General features: G+C 53.0%; 1 protein-coding gene across 5 annotated transcripts in view; it reads left to right on the forward strand.

Moving 5' to 3' along the window:
* TXNRD2 (thioredoxin reductase 2) overlaps positions 1-24,476 on the forward strand; it is a 48,160-nt gene that overhangs the window by 19,236 nt on the left and 4,448 nt on the right. For 4 of the 5 annotated variants that reach the window (XM_015592022.2, XM_015592023.2, XM_006915236.3 and 1 more), the window contains exons 9-15: positions 5,781-5,800; positions 6,618-6,709; positions 8,629-8,803; positions 18,660-18,796; positions 22,052-22,147; positions 22,618-22,710; positions 24,348-24,419. In XM_015592022.2, coding sequence (XP_015447508.1) covers positions 5,781-5,800; positions 6,618-6,709; positions 8,629-8,803; positions 18,660-18,796; positions 22,052-22,147; positions 22,618-22,710; positions 24,348-24,419 — 685 coding nt within the window. Of the gene's footprint in view, positions 1-5,780; positions 5,801-6,617; positions 6,710-8,628; positions 8,804-10,808; positions 13,808-18,659; positions 18,797-22,051; positions 22,148-22,617; positions 22,711-24,347; positions 24,420-24,476 lie in introns of those variants that run through there. The other variant, XM_015592024.2, reaches the window with a different exon arrangement.

The following is a 24,476-nucleotide window of genomic DNA, read 5'->3' on the forward strand; positions in this document are numbered from 1 at the left end:
CCCCGCTAGCCCCTCAAGCTATCTGAAAGCTCTGTCCCCGAGTTGAGTTCCCGTCATGCTCTGGCTCGACTCTGGCTTTCCTGGGCCACTGGCAGGAGTGCCTGGCATTGTCTTCAGACAGGACTGGAGAGGGAAGTCCAGGTGCAGTGGGTACTGGTGGCGCTCAGCAAGGTGGCCCTGGCTTGGGCTGCTCCTCTGTGACTGTGTGCTAGGGGCAGCAGCTCACTCAGCTGAGAAGACAGGAAAGAAACTGCAGTGTTTATTTTCTTCAGAAAAAAAACATTTAGAAGATTTTTTTTAAAAAAAGCTCTTTGGTTTAGAAGGAATCTAGGTATGTTATTGTTTAAGAAAAAAAGTGTTTGCAATGTATCAGTCACCCGTTTAGTTCTGAGCATGATTTATGTGAGGAAATGGTTTTTTTTAAAAAATTAAGCTGGAGATATATCCCTGTACGATGCTTCTGTGAAAATGCGGCTTTTGTCCGGTGCTGTTAATGCAAGTTGTAACAGTGTGATATGGGAGTCAGTGTTTACATGTTACATTCCTCCGCACAGTCAAAATAAGCCCGCAGGGTCTACAGTAGCATTTCTGTATTTTATCAGCTTGGGCTGGGGCTGAGGGGGAGGCCTCTGCTCACACTTGGAGGAGCTGTTTCTGCCAGATTTATTTGCCTTATAAATATTCCCCATGTTTATTTTAACTCGCCTTTAAAATGGAGCTGAAATTAATATGGACCTGAGGGCTGCCCCCTAGCCCCAAGTGCCTCCTGTCACTGGGCGGGGATGGTTTTACTTGGTCCTATCCAGGAGGCCCAGCCAGTGGCTAAGGGTGCCCAGCATGCCTGGCCTCCGCCTGCAGCGGGCGCTGTGTTCATTCACTGGCTCCCCATGGCCTATTGGAAGCTTTGGATGGGCACGCCTGGCCCCAGTCTCTTGTGGAGTCTGCACTATGCACAGGGCCTCCCACCCTACTTCTCTTCCCATGATGGGTCGTGGGCAGCAGTTAACCTTCTTTCCGGGTTTGTCTGTGTGGGGCAGTGACCAGTAGCTTCAAAACTGGTGAGTGGAGCCCATGGTGGGGCCTGCAGCCTTTGACCTCTCGTGATTGTTCCATGCCACCTTGGCTGCACTTTGGACCCCCGTGGCCACAGTGGCGTCCCGGCTACATGGACACGTGAGGGGCCCCCTTTCCTCCTTTGTTTGTGTACAGGTGTCTGGGTTGCCCAGGGCTGGACAGATGGCAGATGCGGGTGGCCAGGCCTGAGCCCAGTTGGCAGAAAATAGAATCAACCCCCTCACTACACAGCTGGGTGCCTGGTTTGGAACCCCTGGAGGTGATGGATCACATGTAGAAGACTCCAGCAAGTACAGGGGGAGCTCCAGAGTCTGTGAGCAGGACCCTCTAAGGCCAGGCCGGGGTGAGGTGGGCCTCCACAGGTAGGCATCTTCAGCTCAGCCTCCTGAATGCCACTTTTGTGTCTGGCTTGTTTGCCTCTTCCATTATTCTTGTTTCTTCATTTTTCTGTGGAAATCCAGGACAGATTGAAGATGGCGTGGATGATTCCAGAGGAAGGACAGGGTTCCCTGGGCAGGTAGGAGCCCCCTGGAAGGAATGGGCAGGGAAATGATGGCCACTTTGGGAAGCTATCCACTACCAGTGGAGGAAATGGGGGCACAGAGGGGGTGCATAGCCTTGCATAGGAAGCTCAGTGGTGGTGCGCAGCCCTGCATGGCTCAGCTATTCGGTGGGTAACCCCTGGGCAGGTGGAGGGAACATGGGAGAGTGGAAGGTGGGCCCACTCCCCACAACTCCTGTAAGGAGGCAGGCACTGGGGTGTTTGGATCCGAGTGCCCCTGAGGCAGCCTGGCTCCACCTTGATCTTACAGCCTCATGACCTCTGATTGTTCATGTGGAGGGCTGCCTCTGGCAGCCAGGTGGGGACGGGCCCAGCCTCCCAGACTGCCCAGGCCCAGGACCCTCTGGTCCCTGCCTGTGGCAACTCTTCAGGTACCTTAAGGGTGGGGCATCAAGGTCACTCTACTCTAGACTCCCTGGCCCACCTGGTCAGCGCTACTGTGTGGAGCTCCCTCCAGTTCTGGAGGTCAGCTCTGCAAAACAGGGTTCTGAGCTGGAGTTGGGCTGACTTCAGTGTCAGCATCTTGCTCTGATGGAAAAGAGGACTTGAATGAGACTGGACACACCTCAAGGTGGCTCTTCCCCAACATTGGACATACCAGACAATGGAATTGCCATTTCCAGATAAGAATCAGGATCTTGTTGTTCCTGCTGCCCACTCAGGTCCCATAGGTCTCCTTGAAGGCCTGTCTGCAGAGCGAGGGGCTGACTGACCTCTCCTATAGCTGCCCAGCCTGCTCGCCAGCCTGGGACTGTATACTGTTCCATGACTGCTCCACAGCCTGACCCTCTCTGTCCTGGGGCCCCGAGGAGAGTGAAGCAGGGAGAGTTTTTGTAACTTGGGGTGATTTAATGCTGCCTGTCAGAGTTGATCATGGAAGGAGCTTTTGTTTGACTCTTATTAAGTCCAGAAGCTGACCAGGTACTATAATCATTTTTTTCCTCTTCCTCTGCATGAGAGACAAGAATGTAAATTTTATTTTGCAAAGAACCACAGCCGTTAATTTACGAAAACTCACTGTCACTTAATTTTCTCATTGTCTGCTTACCTTTCATATTCATTTAGTGTGACATCTTTGTGTCCAGCAAAAGGAAGACCAGCCAATAGCCTGGACTTGGCTACCAGCCTATAAAGCACTGCTAACCATGTCCCTGGGCGTGTCCCTGTGGCTAAGATATGCAGAGCTCAGAGGCTGAGGAAGACACCTCTTCAGGGTGGCAGTAGTTACGGGGCCAGAGCCTCAGGGTGGCATCTGTTATGGGGCCAGAATGTAGAAGATCTGGCTTGGTGGAAGTGGGCCCAGTATTGGGCCCTGAGGGTGGGATGGGGCTAGCCCCCACTGGGGTAGAGGCCTTGGCGCCCCCATCCATGCACTGCCTCCCTGGGGCCCGTTTGGCATTTCCTGCACTGGCAGGACTAGGACTGCCAAGGGGCCAGGTGCCTGCCGTGAGGCCCTCACTTTGTATGGGTGTTCCCCTTGGGCAGCAGATCAGGGGCCTTCAAACTTGAGAGGCAGGTGGAGAACTTTTTAAGCCAGGGCTTCATGGGCTTGAATTAAGGCTTTTGTTTTTGCTTCCTCCCCCCTGTTCAGATTTTGAACAAGAAAGCCTGCCCTGTGATTAGGCTAATCCCACTGTAGTTTTACCTTCATGTAAAATGTTTGCACACCGAAAGGCACAGAGAGTGGAGCTGCCCAGAACACATGGAAAATTGAATCGGGGCTCCAAGGTGCCGGTGCTGACTTCCCGCGTGGGCTGTTGCCCTAGTCTCAGGCCTTCTAACGATAAGGGGAATGTTTCTAGCCCCCAGAGCCTCACTTATCCCCTTCTCCCTGGTCCAATAAGCTAGTCCCCTGACTTCTGCTGCTGCAAGCTCTGCTGTCCTTCCATGGCTGGCCAGGACCTGTGTTGGTCACTGTGCCTTGGCACTTAGTCTCGGCCCTACCATTCCCAGACCCCTATTCAGGCCGGGGATCTCCTCAGTAGCCACCAGAAGCTGATCTGCAGTTTCAAACTTACTAATAAAATCAAAATGGTGCCCCTGTCTTCTGGCACACTCCTTCCTTGTGACCTAGAAACTCTGTGGCATCTGTCTCTAGCATGTTCTTACTTTTCATTTCAAGGGAGTTCTCTGGCTGAGTTCTTGGATCTTTCATTCTTCAAAGAGTAATCATTATTTGATAAATTGGGGGCAGGGGCGGGGTGAAAAAACAACACAGTTGATAATCCTGCCACGTGAAGGCAAGGAGAAGCCCAGAGTTTCCCTTGATACACGTGGACACCTGCTTTTGTGAGATTTTAGCCGCATACATTAGGTCAAGGACACCCCCTTAAGAATGGCCTGGCCGACTCCTGCCTCCTCCCATATGTACCCTCAGAGCTGGCAGCCTGAGGATTGGGGACACCCTTGAGTTTGAGGTGGGAATAGGAGGCCCAGGGCACTAAGCGAGCTCCATGGGAGGAGCTGGGGATTTGGTGCCCGCCCGCCCTGCCTCCCCATCCAACTCCCTATCCGCACGGTGCAGGAGGGTGGGGAGACATGCAGGTGCTGCAAAAACATAATATTTTTGCCTAAATCAGGAAACCATGTTGCTGCACAAAGCAATGTGATATGAGAGCCTGGAGCTATCCTATAGGCCAAGGGCTGCCGGAGGGCACACATTAGGAAGGCAGGAAGGCTCAGAGATAAGCAGGGATAGGCTAATTGGTGGACAGAGGGGCTCCCCCAGCACCTACACAGCACACCTGGCTGGGAGGCGGTCACCCCATGCTATTGCTGCCACTGGAAGCAGAGAGCAAAGGACACTCACTGTGTCTTCAGCACTGATGCTTTAACCCAACTTTGTTCATGCATTTAGGGCAGGATATTCTGTTTGGATTTTAAGCAGCTCATAATTTCATCTCTTAAAGAAAGGCTTATACCTTTCTCCTTATACATCAAATCAAAAAAAAGTTAGGTTTTGTAATTTTGAAAATGTATCTATGCGTAGACATATATGTGATACTCACATGTGTGCATGAGTCCCCCTCAACCTCTTCATATACTGAGCCCTCTGCACTCACCCGAGATGTGACTTCATGGTTCTGTCTCCAGCTCCCAAGAAGAAGCCATGTGCCAGTTGCTTCCCGCAGGGCACCTGCAGGAGCGTTCCATGGGATACACCAGTTCTTGAAATGGAATTATATCATTAGTACCTGCCAGGATTAGAGCTGACATTGGGCTTATCCATCCTTACATCACCTCCTCTTGTTCAAAGTCTGAAGGGGTGATCTGACAAGCCCACCCACATGTTGCCTCCCAGGCTGGGTGTTTTTTTGTTCTGAGTTAGGTTCCGTACATGTGCGTGTGTGTACATGTGCGCAAGTGTGTGTGTGTATGTGTGTGCATGCCAAATGTGGAGCTGAATTACAGGAGAAGATTTATACTACTGTGGCAGATATTTTAAATTACTCTGCTGGGTCCCAGCGTCCTGTGTCTGCCCCTCCCCCCAGATACCCTTGTCCTTGCTCAGAGGAGCGGGCTCACTGGCCCTGGGCCTGTGTGTGCTGGGGCTGTACAGGCAGATGTTGGCCTTCTGGCCTGGTTTTCCATGGTGTAAGTGTTCTGCCCACAGATGATGCTTTCCAGGAGCCCCTCCAGCCTCCCCACTATCCGGTGCCTTTCCCATTCTGCAAAGTGTCTCTTTGTTTCTACCCTGGCTGCAGGAGGTCTAGAGAGACCTCAATATAGAACTTACCTTAGGACAGAAGGAAAACCCTTCTGCTTCCTCTGACTGGGCTTTTCTCAACATGTCCATGGAATCCGTGTTGGTCCCACTTCCAAGGCCATTCATGGGACATGTGCTGTTTTGTCACTGACCACTCACATCCTTCATCACCAGGCAATTTCCTGATTCAATGACACTGTCATGTTGTATTTCACAGCTGGAGCCTCTGGGAAGTGGGTTTTGTACCTTGAGACAACCTGTTTGAACAATCAGCCTCAGCTGACTCATCAACAGTGACATATCAGCTGACCAAGTGCCTTGCACGAAGGCTGAAGGGCCCTGTCCCCACGGCGGAGCCCCGACTCAGAAAACTGCTTGTGTCTGATGGCAGGCAGCATGTGACTCACTTCTTTCTTTCTGTGTCCATTCCTCCAACAGGTTGGTGGTCGGAGCCAGCTGTATCTTTTGATAGCACGCAGATGACAAAGCGCTGTGCCTACAGTCTTGAGAGTGGAAGCCCAAAGCCCAGAGCCCCTCCCCCACCGCTCGCTGTCTGTCAGGGAGTACACTCTGTCGCCTGGAAGCAGGCACTTACAGGGCCACTCAGGGTAGATGACCTGTACTCAGGGGATAATTTGAGGCTGACCTTTGAGGCTAGGGCTTCCTGGAGGCTTTTCTTGAGCCACACACTGAAGCAGCCGAGTCAGCAGGGCAGCTGGACACAGCCGTGAGGCAGGTGATCCTCCCTTGAGAGCAGCCCCACTCAGGCCTATTCCTTTACAGGGAGCAGTAGAACTAGGAAAGGTCAGAAAAGGAGCCACAAGAGGATCTGGAATCAGGAGGGGGCACATCTGAGGGAAGATGAAAGTGCTGGGTCCGCTAGATGGGAACACAGGCCAGAAGCGGCTGTCTTGTGTCTTTCACGGAAGGGGCGTTTTCTTTCTGTCACCATTCAGACCCCACAGAGTAGGCCTAACCCCGGGCGCTAAGATTAAACTCCAGGGAGTCTGGACAGATGCCCCATGGAGGCAGAAGCCGCCTGATCAATCCATGGGTGCTGGAAGGAGCCCCCCCATCTCACCCTGGACATGCATTTGAGAATTTGAGAGATGGGGATAGGGGAGCCGCATCTCTGCAGCTGGTGTTGAGAGCCTCCTTTGAGCTATCTGGGGACTTGTGGGAAGTGGGCTGCTGGCATAGGTCCCTAGGGGCTTTGCTGCCTGGCTCCCCACGTCACGATCAGCTAGTTAGCGTTCCTTAGCCTGTCTCTGGCAGATGTGGCCCTGGAGTGTGCTGGCTTCCTCACTGGGCTAAGACTGGACACCACCGTCATGATGCGCAGCATCCCTCTGCGGGGCTTTGACCAGGTAACGCCCATGGGCCCAGCTCCCACCCTATGGCTTTGCTATTTCCAGGGAGCTGCACGTTCCCTTCGCTCCTACCCTGGCTCAGGCAGGTGCACACGTGGGCAGGGAGCGACGTCTCAGTCTTTAGAAACTGGCCTTTGAGTGGAATGATGGTGTTTGTGAAATATAAAACATGCCAGACTGTGGAAGCAAGGGTTGGCACATAGAGCATGCGGCAGCTCTGAGCACACTGAGCCAGCCTCATGGACCGCATTCATTCCATCAGCAAGCGGAAGGTATATGTTGCCAGAGGCACTGTCCTGTCTCTCTTGCTGAGTCCCCCAGGGTCTGAGGGGGTGTGCCACTTCACCAGGGGCAGCACCAGGTAGGGGAGCAGGTGGCAGACTGGCGATGCCTTGGATGGCTACCTCAGGAGACAGCAGCCCCTGATTGAAATGCCAACCACCTGCCACAGACTGAAAAGATGTTACCATGTGCCATTGGCTGTTTGGCTGTCACACTCACCTGTCACTTCACTCAGCACAGAGGCACCGAGTGCCTGCCGAGGGGACACAGCATCCAGGTCTTTGAGCCCCAGGCTTCAAGGAGAATGTTCCAGGCAGCAGACAGGAGCCATGAGGAGGCCTTGTGGCCAGATGCAGCATAGATGAAGTCTGAGAAGCAGAGTGGGCTGCAGGGATGAGGGCTGCTGGCCTCGGCGCTGAGCTGAAGCAGGAGCTGGAGACAATGGGAAGAAGTGCAGTTCCCAGAGAGGGGCCTATGGAGGAGGCAGAAGAAGGCAGATCTGGGTCTGCTGAGGGGCTGGAGTGAGCAAGGCTGGACTGAAGGGCCAGGTCGGCAGCGGGAGCTGAAGGCCACGTGGTGGGAGAAGTGCCCGAGAGGTATCAGTAGCAGGGGGAGGGGAGGGCAGTCTAGTGCCTAGGTAGAGTTTAGATGTTGTTGCCTTTTGGAGTCCATGGGGTCACTCAGGGGAGAGAGTCAGGAGGAAAACGAGCAGTCTCACCTGTGCTCTGAGAGAGACATAGTGGCAAGGTCAGGTGACTGAGGCTGTGCTTCATTAAGGACTTGTAGCCCCTGTAGCAGGCCGAGGGGTTGTGGACCAGCCCTGTGGCTCAAGAGAATCCAGCAGTTCTCCCTGGGACTGTAAAAGAGACATCCAGGCCCATCAGGAGTCCAGAGGGATGCAAGAGGGACAGCCTACCTACCTGTTCCTGCAACCAGGGTGACAATCTCAGACAGACAGGGCTTCTCATGGTGTGCCAGTTCTTAAGTGAGCTGGCTCTTCTGAGAAGGTGTCAGAGAATTTAAACAGTGACTTTTATTTTCTCCTGGGGAAAAAAAAAAAGCTGTGGTTGGATAGGTCTCTGTGACAAGGCCCCACAGTGGCTTGGGCAAATGGGCTCCCAGTCTATAGCCTGGGGGTACAGAACCTCCTGGGCTATGAGGGAGACCTTCTCTGCAGATGCCACAGCCCCCAAGCCATGTCCACTAACCCCTGAGTTTCTTGGCAGGGAGTAGATGTGCTTACCTATACTGTCCCAGCTCCCCAGTGGCATATTTGCCTAAGGGGATGCTTCTCTGTTATTGGTTTCAGCTAAGACAGTTAATTAGCATCTAAAGAAGAGTGCAAAGGTCAAGTGCATCCTAACCTAAGGCCCAGGGTCCTTGGATTTGGAGCTGGGGGTCAGGTGGGAGAAGGGGCACCATATGCTCTCCCAGCTCAGCCCTCTGCTCTGCAGAGAGTAAGGGGACCCAGAGGTGGGTATGGCCTGCTTGGGGCCACATAGCAGAAGGAGTGGGGGCACTGAACCCTATCCTTCAGAGACCGTGCTTAACCAGGGCCTCTCTTCTCAGTCATCAGTAGTGACATTCTCACTGCCACCTGGTCCTCTCACAGTGTGTCATCTTGTGCTTTGCAGCAAATGTCATCCTTGGTCACAGAGTACATGGCTTCTCAGGGCACCCAGTTCCTGAGGAGCTGCACCCCCTTGAGAGTGAGGAAGCTCCCGGATGGCCAGCTTCAGGTCACTTGGGAGGACCTCAAGTCTGGCAGGGAGGACATGGGCACCTTCGACACCGTCCTGTGGGCCGTAGGTAAGGGTATATGAGCCATATGTGCCTGTGAGTGTGTGTGCGAGCCTGACCCTGAGGCTAGTGGCCGCTTCCCCTTCCCTCTGCCTCCTCTTACCCTGCTGGCTTTCAGGTGGGTCAGCTGTGACAGAGCTCACCTCGTGGACTGTCGTAAAGACTTGTGGGATTGCTTTAGATACTTGCCAGTGGTTGCTTTGAGCTCTGCAGATCATCACGTGCTAGGAGAGGGTATTTTACTGGCCTTTCTAAGTCACACTTTGCAGATCCAAAGACAGCATCTAGCGATGGGCCAGAGGCCTTGGGCCTTTCCCAGCCAGGCATGGGTTGTGTTCTCATCCTTTTGTTCTCTGAGAGGCCCAGGGGTAGCTTTTAGTTTGGGCAAAGGCTGGGCAAATGTGGCTGTGCAGAACTAGCCCATTGCTAACCTTCTGGGACACATTCCCTCCCAGTCTGGGCCTTCTCTACACCCCTAGGCTGCCCCGCTGAGGAGAAGGGCAAAGAATGTCGATGCAGGAAGGAGAGGGGAGACCCTTCAGCAGGCTCGGGCCAGTCTGAGTCAGGGAAATGGACTTTGAGGAAAGGCACTCTAGCCTGGAGCTGGATGGGGAGAGCAGGTAGCCCAGAAACCGTGCCACCAGGAGACAGCTTGCAGCTGGGGCACATCAGAGCTGTGAGCGGGCTCCTTCCACAGAAGGTGATGACGGGTCTTGTTAGTAAGAGCACGTGGAGTACAAGCATGGCATACCTTCTGAGACATCCCGCCGCCTTGATACCTGTGGCTTCTGGGGTTAAAGTGTCGTTTTCCTAAACACCCATCAATTTGTATGTTAAAAATAGGAGCAGAGTCTTTCTTATTCTTGATATTTCCAATTTGAAGGGTTCTGTCTGTTCTGAGCCTGTTCAGTTATCCCTGTTCTGTGAGCCTGGCCTTAGAATCCATGTGGCTAACAGAATTGTTATCAGGCTCCACGACAATGAAGTACATGGTTACTGAGCACTCAGAGGGGCTGGCACTCAGAGGAGCTGTCCTATTAGTGTTTGTCAAGATCTGGTCTCCAGGTCCCAGGGCCCCCTGAGGTGGGGCTTTTAGGAGGAGCAGGGCTGCATCACAGTGCAATGTACTTCTGGGGATCCATTTTTTCCTGAGTTGCTCAGAATGATTGGAAATCAGAAGGTAAACTAAACTCTGGAGGAGTCGGAGCTCTTCACTTTTGACCAGTCAACATGAGCAAGTTTGAGGAACAAGGGAAAGATCTGAAATGCCCTGGAGTGAATTTAGTGCCTCTTGACCAATTTAATAAATCACCAGAGGAAATATTCTTGATCAAATTGTAAAAGTAAGTTTTAAGTGGGTTTATTCTGATGAATACTGAACGAATGTATAACTATTCAGACCCAGAAATGTAAATTGACGTTTGATATCTTAAACTCCATTCTAAATAGGGAGCTGGCATGTTCTTCCCCTCCCATCTGCATCCCAGCCTTCCCCCTTCACCCCCTGATGTTTTTCTGTGCGCCCCCAAGCATACATGTCCCTGGTCTTGACCTGCACCCAGAGCTATCAGCTGAGACCATGCTGATCGCAGCAGCATGGCGAGAGGCTCTGCTCTCAGAAAGCCTCAGGGTCCCTCAACTTCCAGACAAGGCCTGGTAGGCAACAAGCAACACCCTGGGCATGCATGCCTTCCCTCCCCTACTGGGTGTCCATTTTATTTTTTGTATTTTCAAAAAGAGCATCCCCAGACAGTCTGCCTGGCATGATTGATGCTGGGGGTGGAAGCTTTTCATAGTCCTTGGCCTTTGACCTTGCTTCCCGAGGCGGCGCTGCGGTGGCGGCGGTTTCTGGCACGCCTCTGGGGCTGTACGGGCTTGTGCTGACTTTGCTGCATGCTCCTGGGCCAGGTTTTGTAAACATCAGGAGCTACTTCCCAGTTTAACAACTGGGAATGTTTTCTGCTGATTTACCCCATAAGCCTTTAACCAAGCATTATTTCTACTTGCAATAAAGGATGGTCCAATCCAGGACTTTAAAATAAAATGCCCTGGGGGCCACACGGCTGGTGCAACAGAGAGCTCTTGGACTGGACGTCCTGCCCCAGAGTGAGCTGAGCCTTGACATGAATTAAACACAAGAGGGAAGGATACCCCTCATGCTCCATGGACATATGCTGAAGGCTGCAAGACTCTCCCATGAGGCTAAGCTCCTGCCTGGACCAGCTGCTCATGTACCTAATGCCTGGGCCACAGCCGGAGAGGACCCTGGACATAGGGATGGCGAAGTCAGCCCTGCAGTCTAGAAGCCCAGGAGGACTCCCGAGCCTGTTCCTTGGTGCAGCCTTGATCTCCATGTGGTGGATTAAACACATTAGCAGTTAAAGCAGTTAATTGCTGTGCAGGGGGCCCACTCATTGTTTGTCTCTGAATCACCCACCCACACCAGGTGTCTCAGATAATAGACTGGGAACTCGCAGCGAGGAGGATTTCCTGTCTGCAGATGTGCCGATTACAGTGCTGAGTGAAGACAGTCAGCCTGCGCTGCCGCGGGCTCGAATTCACCCTGCACAGTTAACCAGTTGTGGCCTGAATCCCTGGCTGTCTGGGGGAGCGGGAGCAAGACAGGCGTCATGGAGTGGACACCTTTGAGCCGAAACGCTTCTTGGCTGGAGGTTGAATTTAGCTTAGATTTTGTTTTAAAGCACAGAAGGAGGTCATCTGGATTGCAGCCTGGAAAACCAGGAGCTGAAACTGTCCGCTTGCCCTCAGCATCTCCAGCTTCTTGGGAAGGTTCTCTGTCTCTCACTCAAGGGAAGGACAGAAGCTCTGGCACATCCATCCTGGGGCCATGGGAGTCCTGCCCACTGTTGGAAGAGCTCAGATTGCCATGTTCGCAGTGTCTGTAGTGCTGGGAGGACTGTTCCATAACTGCCTCGGGAGCCCCCTTCGTCTGCTGAGTGAGACCTTGGGTAATCAGCCGCTGTAGCCATTTCCTTTTCCCAGGCTTTAATCTCAGCAGAAGAGCTGTTATAGTCCCCCTGTGTGTACCACCAAGGTTAGGTCACTTCTGAGCCTCTAAGATGGTGTAAAGGAGGCAGCGGGCCCTGGCTTTCCAGCTTCCATCCAACTGTCATACTGAGGCCCCCACCATGAGCCACTCTGAGTGTAGCCCACCTACACAGCATGTGTGGATGGAATACAGCCAGGGACACAGATAGTCTCTGCGGAGCCCATGATGGGGGCCCACCATGCCCAGAGAGGGGGACACATCTGCCCGGTACGGGCTGCAGCCCGGGGCTCCTCTTTCTCTGCCCCAGGGACTATGTGCTATGGTGTACATGGTAGCTGTCCTCGATCAACTGTGTTCATCTGATGACTCTCCTATACCACAGACACGGCCCACACAAGTCCCTGAGGAATTTTCCCCACCGGAGCCAGGCAGCAGGAGAGGGGGGCAGGAAGCAAAACAGAACCAAGCCCCTGAGGCTGGGGATTCGTGGGAGGAATTGCTCTGAGTCCAGCAAGAAGGAAGAGGCAGTCCAAGGTTCCAGATCTACCCAAAGGCCGTGGGTTTTGAGGAGGAGCTGGTAGGCTGACCTGGTTGGGAGAAGTCCAAGTCCAAGGCCACCAAGCCTGTTCTCTGAGACCACATCTTGGGCTATGGCTATAGGAAAGCATGTGTGGCTGTATTCTTCCTGATGTGGACTCTGCAGTGGCCTGGCTGTGACAAGTCACATACAGAAGACTACTTTGTGACAGACATCTCAACTCACCCAGTGCCCACCTCTTCCCTGCTCTCAAGGTGGAGCAGCCGGCCTTGAAGAAGGCCCTGCTCTGCTGCTGATAGTCTAATGCCTTTTTATTTTAGTGCAGATGGAGAGTTTGTAATTACTGATATCAAAAGAGCCAAATCTGCTTGTGTATGTGGTTTATTTTTGGAGGGAAGAAGACATTTATGGAACTCGTGCCGGTAGGCACCTCCCACAGGCTCAGGGAAGTGGCCACGGCCTTCCCCACCACACTGTATGGCTCCCAGGCAGTGCGCCGTTGCTCCTGAAGCAGCACGATTGGCTCAGTGACCTTCGTTGCCCTCAGTCCTGGCTTGCAGAGGTGGTAATCCATCACAGAAGCCACGAGAGGGCAGCGGGAAAACAGTGCCCTGTGCTCCCAGACTGGCCTCGTGCCTTCTGCTTGGGATACCCAATACAGTCAGGGATAGAGAGCTGTGCCGGGCCTTCAAGCCAGCTCCTTCCTGTGTCCAGGGTCACCTTGCCCCCCGCACCTTCCACCCCTCCCATAGCTATCAGACCCAGCTGGCCTGCCTCAGTGCTCACGAGCATCAGGTGGGGTATTTTTTGCCAAGTCGAATTCAGGATTTATAGTTAGAACTTAGTGGAAACCAATTAGGAAAAAAGGGAAAAAATGACCCTTAGTGACAGCTCTTTTAGAGATAAATGTGTATATGTATATATTAAGTGTGCCATCTAAATTCTGCAAGTGCCACTTGGAGTAGCCATCCAGTGGGGGAAATTATATCTATAGCGGTTAAAACGATAATTGCCACCATGGAGCATGTTACTTCCTGGGGGCTCCTATGGACAAGGCTGTAGCTGGGCCTGAGCTGGAGGTTATACTATCAAGTCCAAGGGTTTTAGGGGTAAGTGTGGCTTATTTTATATGATGTCAGTGCTTGCACACAAGCTTGAATAGAAAAGTCCATGAGTTCCCCAAGGCTTAAGTTTGCCCCAGTTGTCCAAAGAGCCCTCCTAAGAGACTCCCTCAGGATGGTCTGGGGGCCACTGGTGGGTGCTGGTGGTTACAGAGAGCAGCCCACCTCAGGTCATGCTAAGGTCCAGGGGCTCAGTCATTCATTCAGCCCTCCCTGGGACTTTACATTGAGGCCAGTAAGATAGGTGCTCTCCCCTGTCTCCAGGGACCTTGCAGCTATGGATGGTGCCTGCGCCTCACTGAGAAGGGGCTGTTTGAGAAAATAAAAGAAGCCCTTTGCTGTTATTATCATTTTCCTTTAAGTCTCAAAGATGACAAGAGACATATAATACACTTTTGAAAAGTAGGCGTCCGAGAATCTGACTGGAGGTTCTGAAGGTGTGAGTTGCCTTTTCAGCCTGGTCCAAGGTGCTGCACAGGTCTAGTTTGGTGGGAGGGGCCCCTCAGGAGGGTCTCCCAGGGCTGGCCCTCTCCGAACCTGTTTGTGAAGCTGCTGTTGGGCCCTCGCCCACGCAGCCCGGCCAGCCTCCCAGACCCCCGACCTCCCAGCACTGAGCTTCCAGCTGCTTCCTTTATATCCTCATTGCGTCTGTCTGATTACAGCCCCTCATTCACCCTGTCATACTCCTCCTGGCACTTAAATCTTACCTCGTTACACGGATTGCCCTTCACTCATCAGAACATGTGCTCCAGGCAGGCGTGAAATTGGAGGGAATGCCTGTCTTCCCAGAACAGATGAAAGAGGCACGTGAAACTGCATGGGCCTGGTTGTCTGCGTCCCTGTGTCCAGCAGAGCAGGTAGCAGTGACCATTAGCCACCATCTGGGGAGTTTTAATCTTCAGCTTTTTCTGGCTGGCTGGGTGAGCATGGTGGCCAGTGAGGAGCAGCATCTGGTGGGACTCCCAGTGCCGTCAAAGGAGGGCTAGCCTGGTCCAGCTGTGCTGAGAGCAATTGGGCTGAATGCTAATTCTGCCACCACTTCAGGTCCCTGGGTGTCCTGGGTGGTGGGCGCTGGGAAGGAGAGACTGTTTCACCTCAGAGACACCAGGGGTCACATGGTCCCCCAGAGAGACTCTGGCCAGCAGACAAGGCTGGGCCTGGTGAGGGAGGCCGCTCCAAGGACAGAGGTGTGTGATCTCATTCACATATTTGTGGAGATATCGCCTCAGGAGGAAGTGAGAATGTATATATCTGGATTTTAACGTCCTCCTGCGGTAACAATGGCAGAGCGTCATGTATGTATTCCATAAAAAAGCTCTTACAACGCAAGAAAGTCATGAAAATATCTATAAGTGAATGAGAAAATGCAGGAACTGACAACGAGGAAATACAGTTAACCAGCACGTGGCCAAAAATACTTAATTTTACTAGTAATCAAAGACCAGCACTGAGAGAGCACCAAGCATCCTCCCCATCCTCGGAGCAGAGGAGCAGAGCCTAAGAAGGAGCCATGGGGGTACTGAGGAAGCCCCACCTGGCCAGTGATCCTTCTCTGAGGACCTACCACAAGGAACTAAACTGACAACTGGGCAAACTTTCATCTCCTTCTGTGTGGTGTCCAAGGGAGCAGAGACATGGGAGCCTCCGGAAGTCCCATGTCTTTCAATGGCATTTGGTGGGCTCAAGCAGGGTGCCAAGAGCTGAAGCGAGAGAGATTCCTCGGGGAGTGGAGTGGGCAGCCTGCTGTGCTAGGGTGAGGAAGTGCTGAGTGTGACCTGTAGGGTGATGCAGTGGGGGCTCCCCTCTTCCCCCAAATCGCCTGAGGAGTGTTACCTTTATTTTTGCATAAGAGGAAAATGGTCAAGGAGATAACTTTGTACGCTTGCTTGCATCTTGCTTCGTGCCATTTATGTTGGCCTGGGCCTGGGCTGAGTATCGTCCGTGTGGCAGAGCTGCCCTGCCTGTGTGAAAGGCCACTGGGTTCCACCGTGGCACCCGTTCTTCCTCGCTGTCCTCTGGGGCTCCAGGCTTGAGCTGAGTGGGGGCCCGCACTATCTGACTGAGCCCTGTTACCCGTGGGGAGGCGTGACCCTGCTCTGAGTGTGAGGGAACAGAACTCAGGAGGGTCATGGGGCATGTCCCTCCTGTATGACCACCACCTAGGTGGTTTGCTCAGTGAGGCCCATGGTGGGAGCTCAGGGCCCAGAGTCCTGGCTGTGGCCCTGTGGGGCTGGAGGAGCCTGCCAAAGCTTTGGGGTATGGCCCCACAGTAGGGGGTGCCTGGGAGCTGGGGCCCCCCCTGTCCACCCCAGACCTCACCCGGCACATGCCCGGCTGGCACAGTTCCAAACCCTGATGTGCTACAGCTCCCCTTTGGGCTGTCTTTGACTGCCTGGTGTGGCATCCTTCTCCCTTCACTGTTCATTCTAGAAGCATGCAGGCATCTTCTTTGCTACACTGTTTAACCCCTCTACTCACCCACTTCCAGCCAGCCAGCCATTTTATTGATATCGGTGGCCTGACTTACAAGTTCTCATGTACGTTCCAAGTTTATGTACATAGCATGTCCTAAAAGATTCTGGCTTCAGAATGGACTATGGAAGTCACCTAATTCATGCATTTGTCATTATCTCCTATTACTTTTAAATTTACCCTTATAGTAGTCCCTCCTTTACTTTCCACTGTTTCAGTTACCCATGGTCAACTGTGGTCCAAAAATATTAATTGAGAAATTCCAGAAATAATGCATAAGTTTTAAATTGCGTGCCATTCTGAGTAGTATGATGACATCTCGCACAGTCCTGCTTCAACCTGCCCAGGATATGAGTCATCCCTTTGTCCAGCATCTCCATGCGGTATATGCTTCCCACCCATTAGTTACTTAGTAGCCGTCTTGGTTATCGGATCAACTCTTGTGGTATTGCAGTGCTTATGTTCAAATAACCCTTATTTTACTTAATAGTAACCGCAAAGCACAAGAGTAGAAATGCTGACAATTCGGATATGTCAAAAAGAAGCTATAAAGTGTTTATTTCCTTTAAGTAAAAAGGTATGTATGTATAGGAAAAATCTACTATATATAGGATTCGGTACTATCCACAGTTTCAGGCACCCACTGGGGGTCTTGGATAAGGGGGAACTGCTTTATTTTCCTCAGGATCTAATTTGGCTGGCATCTGCAAGGTGTGTAGTTACCATGGTTAACACAAGGTGCATGAGGAAATGCTCTTAGCCCCCTGTGACTGGCCAGGCGGGAGTACAGAGGAGAGGTCAAGTATAATATGGTCCGCATCAGAACAGGTTGGTCTTGAACCACTGGTTTTGCCCTTGGACACTCCAGCCCCAGCCCAGAGTGCTTAGCAAGTGGACCTGGTGAGCTGCTATATGCAATGCTCCTCAAAACTGGGGGCCTAGGGAGGAACTAGAGGGCAGAACTATGAACCTCCTGCCTGTAGGGACCCTTGGCGCACCTAGCAGACCTTTTCTAGTCCTGCCCATGGGGCCCAGCTCCTTTCTTGCTGAGGCATAGTATGTTCCAGTCCCTTCCCATGGGCTTCCAGGAATCAGGCCCAGGACCCCAGGCCACCTCATCCAGGGAAGGACAGTGGCCAGGGTGGCATGTCCCATTCTGCACCTTCTCAGGTCTCCATTCATACAACTCCAGTGCTGACATTGATACTGTCAGAAGGCACGGACCTCGGAGCCTTGGGTCACCCATGTCTGGACTGATCAGCAATGGTTGCCAGCCTGCCTGGCACCTGATTCCTGTGGCCAAGCAGAGTAAAGAGGCTGGAGCCAGCTCCCCATGAACTTGAGAAGCACGGCTTAGCCGAGTCTCTGTTTTGACTTCCCACTCCAGGAGAGCAGCTGGAGACGAGGTTTCCCTTTCACGGGGCTTGGTCTTCCAGATGTTCGGATTGGCACCACCCGCTATCCAACCTTTTGTGTGTCTGAGCCGCCACGAGCTGTGGGAACTAAGCCTTTGAAAACATTCATCTTTGCCGTCAAGGGATCACTCTGAGCCTCTGGAGTCCTTGAGGGGCTGCCCACTGCCTTCCTAGGGTCGGGCAGGAAGAGCTGCCTTTGCCACCCCTTAGCTCAGCAAGGCCACATCTTCTGAATTACAGAGAAAAGGAACTCTGCTGGCATCTCAGCTGTGACAAGACCCAAGGCTGTAAGCATATGGAGCCCAGCAGGGAGGCAGCTGTGCTTATACCCCTGGGGACTGTGTTCCCTCGTTCCTGTTGGCCTTTGCACCCAAGAGCAGATTTAGCTGAGCTGACTACACCTTGGCCCAGGTCCTCTCTCAGCTTTGGGGGGGTCTGAAAGCTGGGGCTGTCTCCTGGGCAACACCACAGGCACATGGGAGATGGGGAGCTGAGGACTTGTAGCATGGAGCTGCCACAAGGCCTGGCTTCTAGCCCCCCACTTGCTTGGTGCCTGTGCTGGCTTTGCAGAGATCACAGGCTGGATGCACATTGCTCTTAGGTCATCACTGCTTCTAGACCTTTCTGTGGTCAGAGTCAGGAACTTTGTATTTATAAAAAAGAGAAATCATGAATTTCCAATTCAAATTTAACATTATAGGGTTTTAACTGTCTTCTTTGAATGACATAAAAGGTGTGTTTGCAGCTTTATTTATTGTTAGGGCATGACCTTCTGAGGATGTTCGATTAAAACGTGGCTTCCTGCAGGCTTTTGGATGAATTATCTTTCTATTGCTCTGTTACCAGCTTCATAAACAGACCCCTTTGTTTCAAGTTGTTCACAGGACATAGGCATTTTTTCCACTTTTGATTGAATTTTTATTTTTTGAATGTAGAAATTATGTATATGATTAAGAAAAGAAAATTGTATCACAGGATGTATTTAGAGTCCTGTTTCCATCTCTGTCCCCTCCCCCATTTCCTTCCTTTCTGTAGCTCATTATTTCTACTAGTCCTGTTTCATCCTTTCACTGATTCTTCATGTGAATGTAGAGAGGTGTGTGTGTGTGTGTTTGTATACGTGTGTGTGTGCGTGCGTGTGCACATGTATGTGTTTGAGGCCTAAAGAGGCCAGGAGCCCCTTGATAATGTTTGTGTTTGATGTTTCACCAATTCTAAGCGGACATTCTGAGAAGTGTTTTAAATAAACCACGAGGTCTTGATCAAAACTGCTAAAGAAAACCTTCCAACTTTGCTCTATTTTTTTCAGGTCGGGTTCCAGAAACCAGAGGTCTGAATTTGGAGAAGGTTGGAGTAAACACCAACCCTGACAGTCAGAAGATCCTGGTTGATGCCCGGGAAGCCACCTCCGTCCCCCATATTTATGCCATCGGAGATGCAGCGGAGGTACAGCCACCCACCCCAGCCACCACCCCAGCTGAGTTTCAGGGACACGCATGGCTCACAGAGGCTCTGGGCCAGGCCCCAGGTGGTATTAGATTTGAGTTCTGGCAAGAATTGGACATCTGCCTCTGCTCTCTCTAATGCTCTTCCTTTCTGTAGAGGGCAGGTGGGAAGGCTCAAAAATGGCTGAGAGCACCCTTCACAAATTCCTGTCATGAATCTTCTCTGTGTGAGCCTCAGGGACGGTTCTTTTCACACACACTGCAGTGTGGGGCTCGACCTTCCCTCAGGTGGGCTGGAGATGCACAGCTCTAGAAATGCTGCTGCTGGGCACAACCTTGGGGCCATGCTGGCCCCACAACACCAGGCTTGACATCCTCACCTGAGTCTACCCTCTGATCTGTGGGCGGGTCAAGACTTTCCCTGGGCTGTCCCAGTCCCACTCAGAGCCTGCCTGTTCCCTCCCCTGGAAAGCATGGCACTCACCACCCTGTGAAGCCCTGTCTCCCTTCTAGGGAGCATATAGACAGCACCCCTTCCTTCTTCACGGGCCCCCAGCAAGACCTGCCACTGGTCAGTTGTGGGTCTCCTGTGCCCCCAAAACCTCAGGAGAAGCTGGCCTATTCTGCATCTGCGCGCCCTGAAGAAGGTGGATCAGGAGGGTCCCTGGTCAGAGGGCACTAGGAGGGGCACCAGGCCCTCCAGACCCCAACAGGCCTCTTAGGTCTGAGAGCTGCCAACGTAATTGATGATATGTTAGTTTTGCGGGGCTGCTGTCGCAAACCACCTCAGGCTAGGTGTCGGCAGGGCTGTGCTCCCTCCGAAGCCTCTAGGGAAAGGAACGTTCCTTTCCTTTTCTAGCTTCTGATGGCCCCAGACAGTCTAAGCGTGGTGCTGCAGCACTGCAATCTCTGCCACGTCTTCATGTGTTCATCTCCTTCAGGTGTCTAGGTGTCCTTGTTTGTCTCTTACCAGGACCCTCTCATTGGAGTTAGGGCCCACCCTACTCCAGGATGACCTAATCTCCATCCTTACCTTGACTAGATCTGCAAAGACCGTTATATCCAAATAAGGTCACATTCTCAGGTTTCAGGCTGAGGCAAATTTGGGTGGGATGCTGTTAAATAAACCACGATCTGTTAGTTTACATTCATTCATCATGTACTGACTGAGTGCCCACTGTTGTGGCACCAGGCACTTTTCTGGGTTCTGGGGCCGCTACAGGAACAGACAAAAGTCCCAGGTGACAAAAGTCATAGAGGTGACATTCTGGTAGGGATCACAAATGACAGATAAGTAAGTAAACTACTTCAGATTCCAAAGATGCTTAATGCCAGGAGTCTGGAGAGACCTGAGGGGGCAGGTTGGAACGGTGAGGAGCCCCAGAGCTAGAAAGGGCATGTGGGGGCTTGGCAAGGATGTTTGTGCCCACATGCACCCCAGAACCCATGTTGAGAAAAGCCTGAAGGTAGAGGGGCCGGTATCTAAGGTGAGAGGATCTCTAGGTGGGTCATCCTGGAGCCAAAGGGGGCACAGGTGTCAGTTGTCACAGATGCTGTGGGACCATCCTTCCCTCAGCGTCACCTGCCAGCCTCTGCTGTAGTCATGATGTTTGGGGGCTTCGGGAGAGCTTGGACACATGGAGACAGGCCAGGGTAGGGATGCATGCAAGGGTGGGCCTACCCTTTGTTCCTGAAGGGCCAGCTGCATATCTGGTGTGGATCTGCCCTGCCAGATACTTGGCCCCACGCAGACTCCTCCTGCTGGGGCAACGTGGTCCCTGGTGTCCCCAGCGTACCAGAGGGACCACCCATCAGCCATGGCCAATGCTCAGAACTGAACCAAGTGGCTGCTGCTTGAGCCTCTCAGGCCCCCTGGGAACCCAGGCTCATGAAAGGGTCTGTGTGTCACCAAGCAGAGGTGAAACTGCAGGGACAGCTTGGCTGGAGCATGTGGACAGAGCACTGGCCAGTTGTCCTGCTGGGTCATCTTTGACCATCTAATTGGCCTGTTGCTGTAGACAGAAGTGAGTGGCTTTACATGTCCTGGACTGTCCCATGGATCTAGTCTGCCATATCCTGGAAGCACAGTTAGTTGCTCAGCGTGCTCTCTGGTGGCCTGGACATGGCATTCTCTGGTAGTGGCCTTTTGTGTTCATCCTGTGAGCTGAGCCCTAAGATAGCACCGTGGCCTTGGGAGAGAGTGCCGTTCACATCAAAGATGTGCTCTCTGTGCACCTGGGAAGCTGCGTGAGTTGGAGTTCCATCAACTGCAGGAGAAGCCTTTCCAGGTCTGGGGAGACACGTGCTCCTGTGTGTGGTGGGCCACACCCCAAAAGCTCCCCAGTTTCGTGCCAACACAGCAGAAACCATAATATTTCAGACCATGTTGCCAGAAACATATGGTACATGCAGAGGCATTAGTTACTCAAACATTAAATCTGCTAACTTGGAAAGGTCATTCTGAACAGAATTAACGCCCCAGTGGTCCTCGGGTGGCCATTGTTTAGTGTGATATTGTACGTGTGCGCCTGGAGGTTTCCGCACCCAGCCAGGCTTGGTGGAATGCACAGCCTGCTTTCCCGAGTTATCTCTGTGGATCTCCATTCATTTCTGGAATGTCAAACAACATCTGCATTTCCTGCTGCTGTAGAGGTGATTGGCAGCCTGTCCCAGGCCAGCGCGTGCAGGAACACTGGGGACTGTGCCCCACCTGCCCCCTCCCCAACAGGACATACGCAGGGGCTCCCAGCAGAGCCGCGTTCTGATTTGGGATTTGTAATGGGCTGTGATGTGCAAGTCGAGCTGCATGTCAGGAGCACACAGAATGCTTCCAGGGCCTGTTTTAGCCTGAATCCCAGTTAATGTGAACAGTTGAACAGTAACAGGATCTCTTTTTGAGCTTTGTTGTGGGGGCAGCTCTCCAAGGTCACCAACAAGAAGAAAGGGTTCGGAGAGAGCACTGCAAGTGAGCGTGGGAACTATGGTGGTCTCTTTAGTAGCTCACCTCTCTGCCAGGGAAGGGGGTCATCACCACAAATGTCTCCCAGAGCAGGACAGAGGGAGCAAAGAGAGAACCAGCAGACCCACCAAGGGCCCTGGGTGCTGCTGCTTCACCACAGAGGCCCCGCATCAGACAGCATTTGGGAGTTTCTGAAAGGGAGACACTTCACTAGGAAGGTGATGGTGGGGGGGGCACTACACAGACTCCCTTAGATGCCCTGCTGAGCTAACCCCATGCTCCTCCTTCCCCCATCAGGGCCGGCCTGAGCTGACGCCCACAGCTATCATGGCAGGGAGGCTCCTGGCCCAGCGGCTCTGTGGCCAGTCCTCAGACCTGATGGACTACAGCAATGTGAGTGTTTACTGCTTTTTGCAAGGCTCAGTCCAGCCTGGAGAAAGCTGCAGCTTGTCCTGGGGTGCGGGGGTGTGTGTGCATGTCTGTGTGTGTGGGAGTGTGTGTTTGCACACCCGTGCTTATGTGCATGTCTGTGCATATAGGTATATATGTGCACATCTGCGTGCGTGTGTGTGTGGGTATGGGTGTGTGCACATCTGTGTGTGTGCGTGTGGGTGGGTGGGTGTTGTGTGCATGTCTGTATGTGTATTCGAGTGAGTGTGCACATCTTTGCATGTACGCATGGGTGTATGTATGTGTGCATGCACGTGTGTGAGGTTTAGCTCTATGGCTGCGCCCCAAAAACAAGCGAGTAAGTCCACCTGCTGTCTTGTGGCTTGCCAGCCAGCACATCTGAGGACTCGGCCTGTGTGGGGATTTTCAGTCTTGGGCCCCCAGGGGTGTGCCTGACTCAACCTGCTTTCCAGGTCCCCACGACAGTCTTCACTCCACTGGAATATGGCTGTGTGGGACTGTCAGAGGAGGAGGCTGTGGCACGCCATGGAGAGGAGCATGTGGAGGTAAATCAGGGCCCTGAGGAGAAGGGGCGGCTACAACATGCCACCTGTGTGGTGCTCATGCCCTGTGATACCTGCTCCCCAACAGAGGCCCAGCAGGGAGCAGGAGTCTTGGCTTCCCTGCTTCCCAGGGCCTGCAGCTTGTCAGGTCAGGAGCAGGCAGGGGATGGAGACCCAGAACTGTGGTGGGACGGGACGTGAGTGGGAGTGTTGGAGGGTCCCAGAAACTAGGGAGCCTTTGGGGTGTGGCCCACCTCACAGGTACACATGCATCACTAGACCCGGAAAAGCTTCTCCTGCCCTAGACTTCTGCTCCCCTTGTCACCTGCCCTCCTGCCCCAGCCTGGCCCGACCCCCAGGTTCCTCACCTTCCCATGACTCCCTGAAGTCTCAGCCCCCAACCCTACCCAGCTCCATGCTAGCCCCTGCCTCTACTCCCCTTCAGAGATCCTCCCAGGCCCCGAAGGCCCTGACAGCCCAGACTTGGGCACTCACTCTGGAGGCAGGGGATTTCCATCAGACAAGGCTGTTTTGGGGTCTGTTCCAGCAGGCTGGCTGTGGCCTGGGGGTGGCCACAAAGATGCCCTAGGCGCCCTAGCAGGATGCAAGGAGGCTTTGGATGCTGGAAACCTTCAGTGTGGCTTCCTCTTGCTGCTGCAGCGGCTTGCAGACATACTGGTTAGAAACCAGACTCTACGTGGCCGCCACAGAAGGGCCTAGTGTCCTTTGGGAATGAGTCACTGGACTTCAGGGCCTGCCCCTTGCCCCAATGCCCTGGTCCCCTCCATCAACAGGCCAGGCCTGACAGGCCGGCCTTCCCCCCAGCACTTCATTTGCTATTTTTGTTTGATTCATCACAAGTACACTGGGACATATGTTCATGGCATTTTATAATGTTGTTTTATGTTTCACAATGTTGAATGGCCACATACTCTTTGTTTGTTTTCTTTTCAATTCTGTCTTAGTTAGAACAATATTCTCTGAAGCGCCATTAATTAATAATGGCTGTGTAGCACATGTGAGGCCCCTGCTCATTTTTTACTCAGCCTCAGCCCCGAACGTGCTGTCGAGCCCTTCTTGGGTGCTGAAAGCCTTTGTCCAACAGCTCCGGTGTGGGCTATGGGCTGCCCCATGCCTGCCCCCTCTTCTCTGCTCAAACGAGGGCCCAGAAAGGGCCAGGGTGCCTGAGGGGAGGCCAGATGGCCGCCTGCTAACCCACTCCCACCCCGCCACTGCTAAGGCTGCCCTGTCCGCTCTGCAGCATCTACCCGGTCTGTGCTTCAGGGAGGTGCCCATGCCCTTTGCTGATCCTTGTGCTCCGTGATGAGCCTCGGCGGACGGTGCTTGGCCACCCTGGTACCCGCTCTGCTGCTGTGGTTCATGGGGGTCTCAGACTGGGTGAGAGAGTTTCTGTCCTGCAGACAGTGTGGCTCCAGCCTATAGGCTGCCTGTGCGTGGGAGAGAGGGTTGCTCTCCATGGCCAGCTGAGCCATGTCCTGGCCCCAGACCACAACTTGTGGGCCAAGTGGGAGGTTCTGGGGCCCCGCTATACCCACACAGCATGTTGGGCCTAGAAAATGCCCACAGGGGTTGATTCGCTGCAGCTGCTGACTCTAGGAATTGGCATCTTGTCAACTCAGGTTTATCACGCCTATTATAAACCACTGGAGTTCACAGTGGCTGAACGGGATGCATCCCAGTGTTACATAAAGGTGAGTGTCCTCCTCATGGGCCTGGGCTGGGGCATGCCAGGAAGTGAGAAGGAGGGA

Source organism: Pteropus alecto, unplaced genomic scaffold (assembly GCF_000325575.1).
Source record: "Pteropus alecto unplaced genomic scaffold, ASM32557v1 scaffold135, whole genome shotgun sequence".
In the NCBI taxonomy this organism is placed as follows: Eukaryota; Metazoa; Chordata; class Mammalia; order Chiroptera; family Pteropodidae; genus Pteropus; species Pteropus alecto.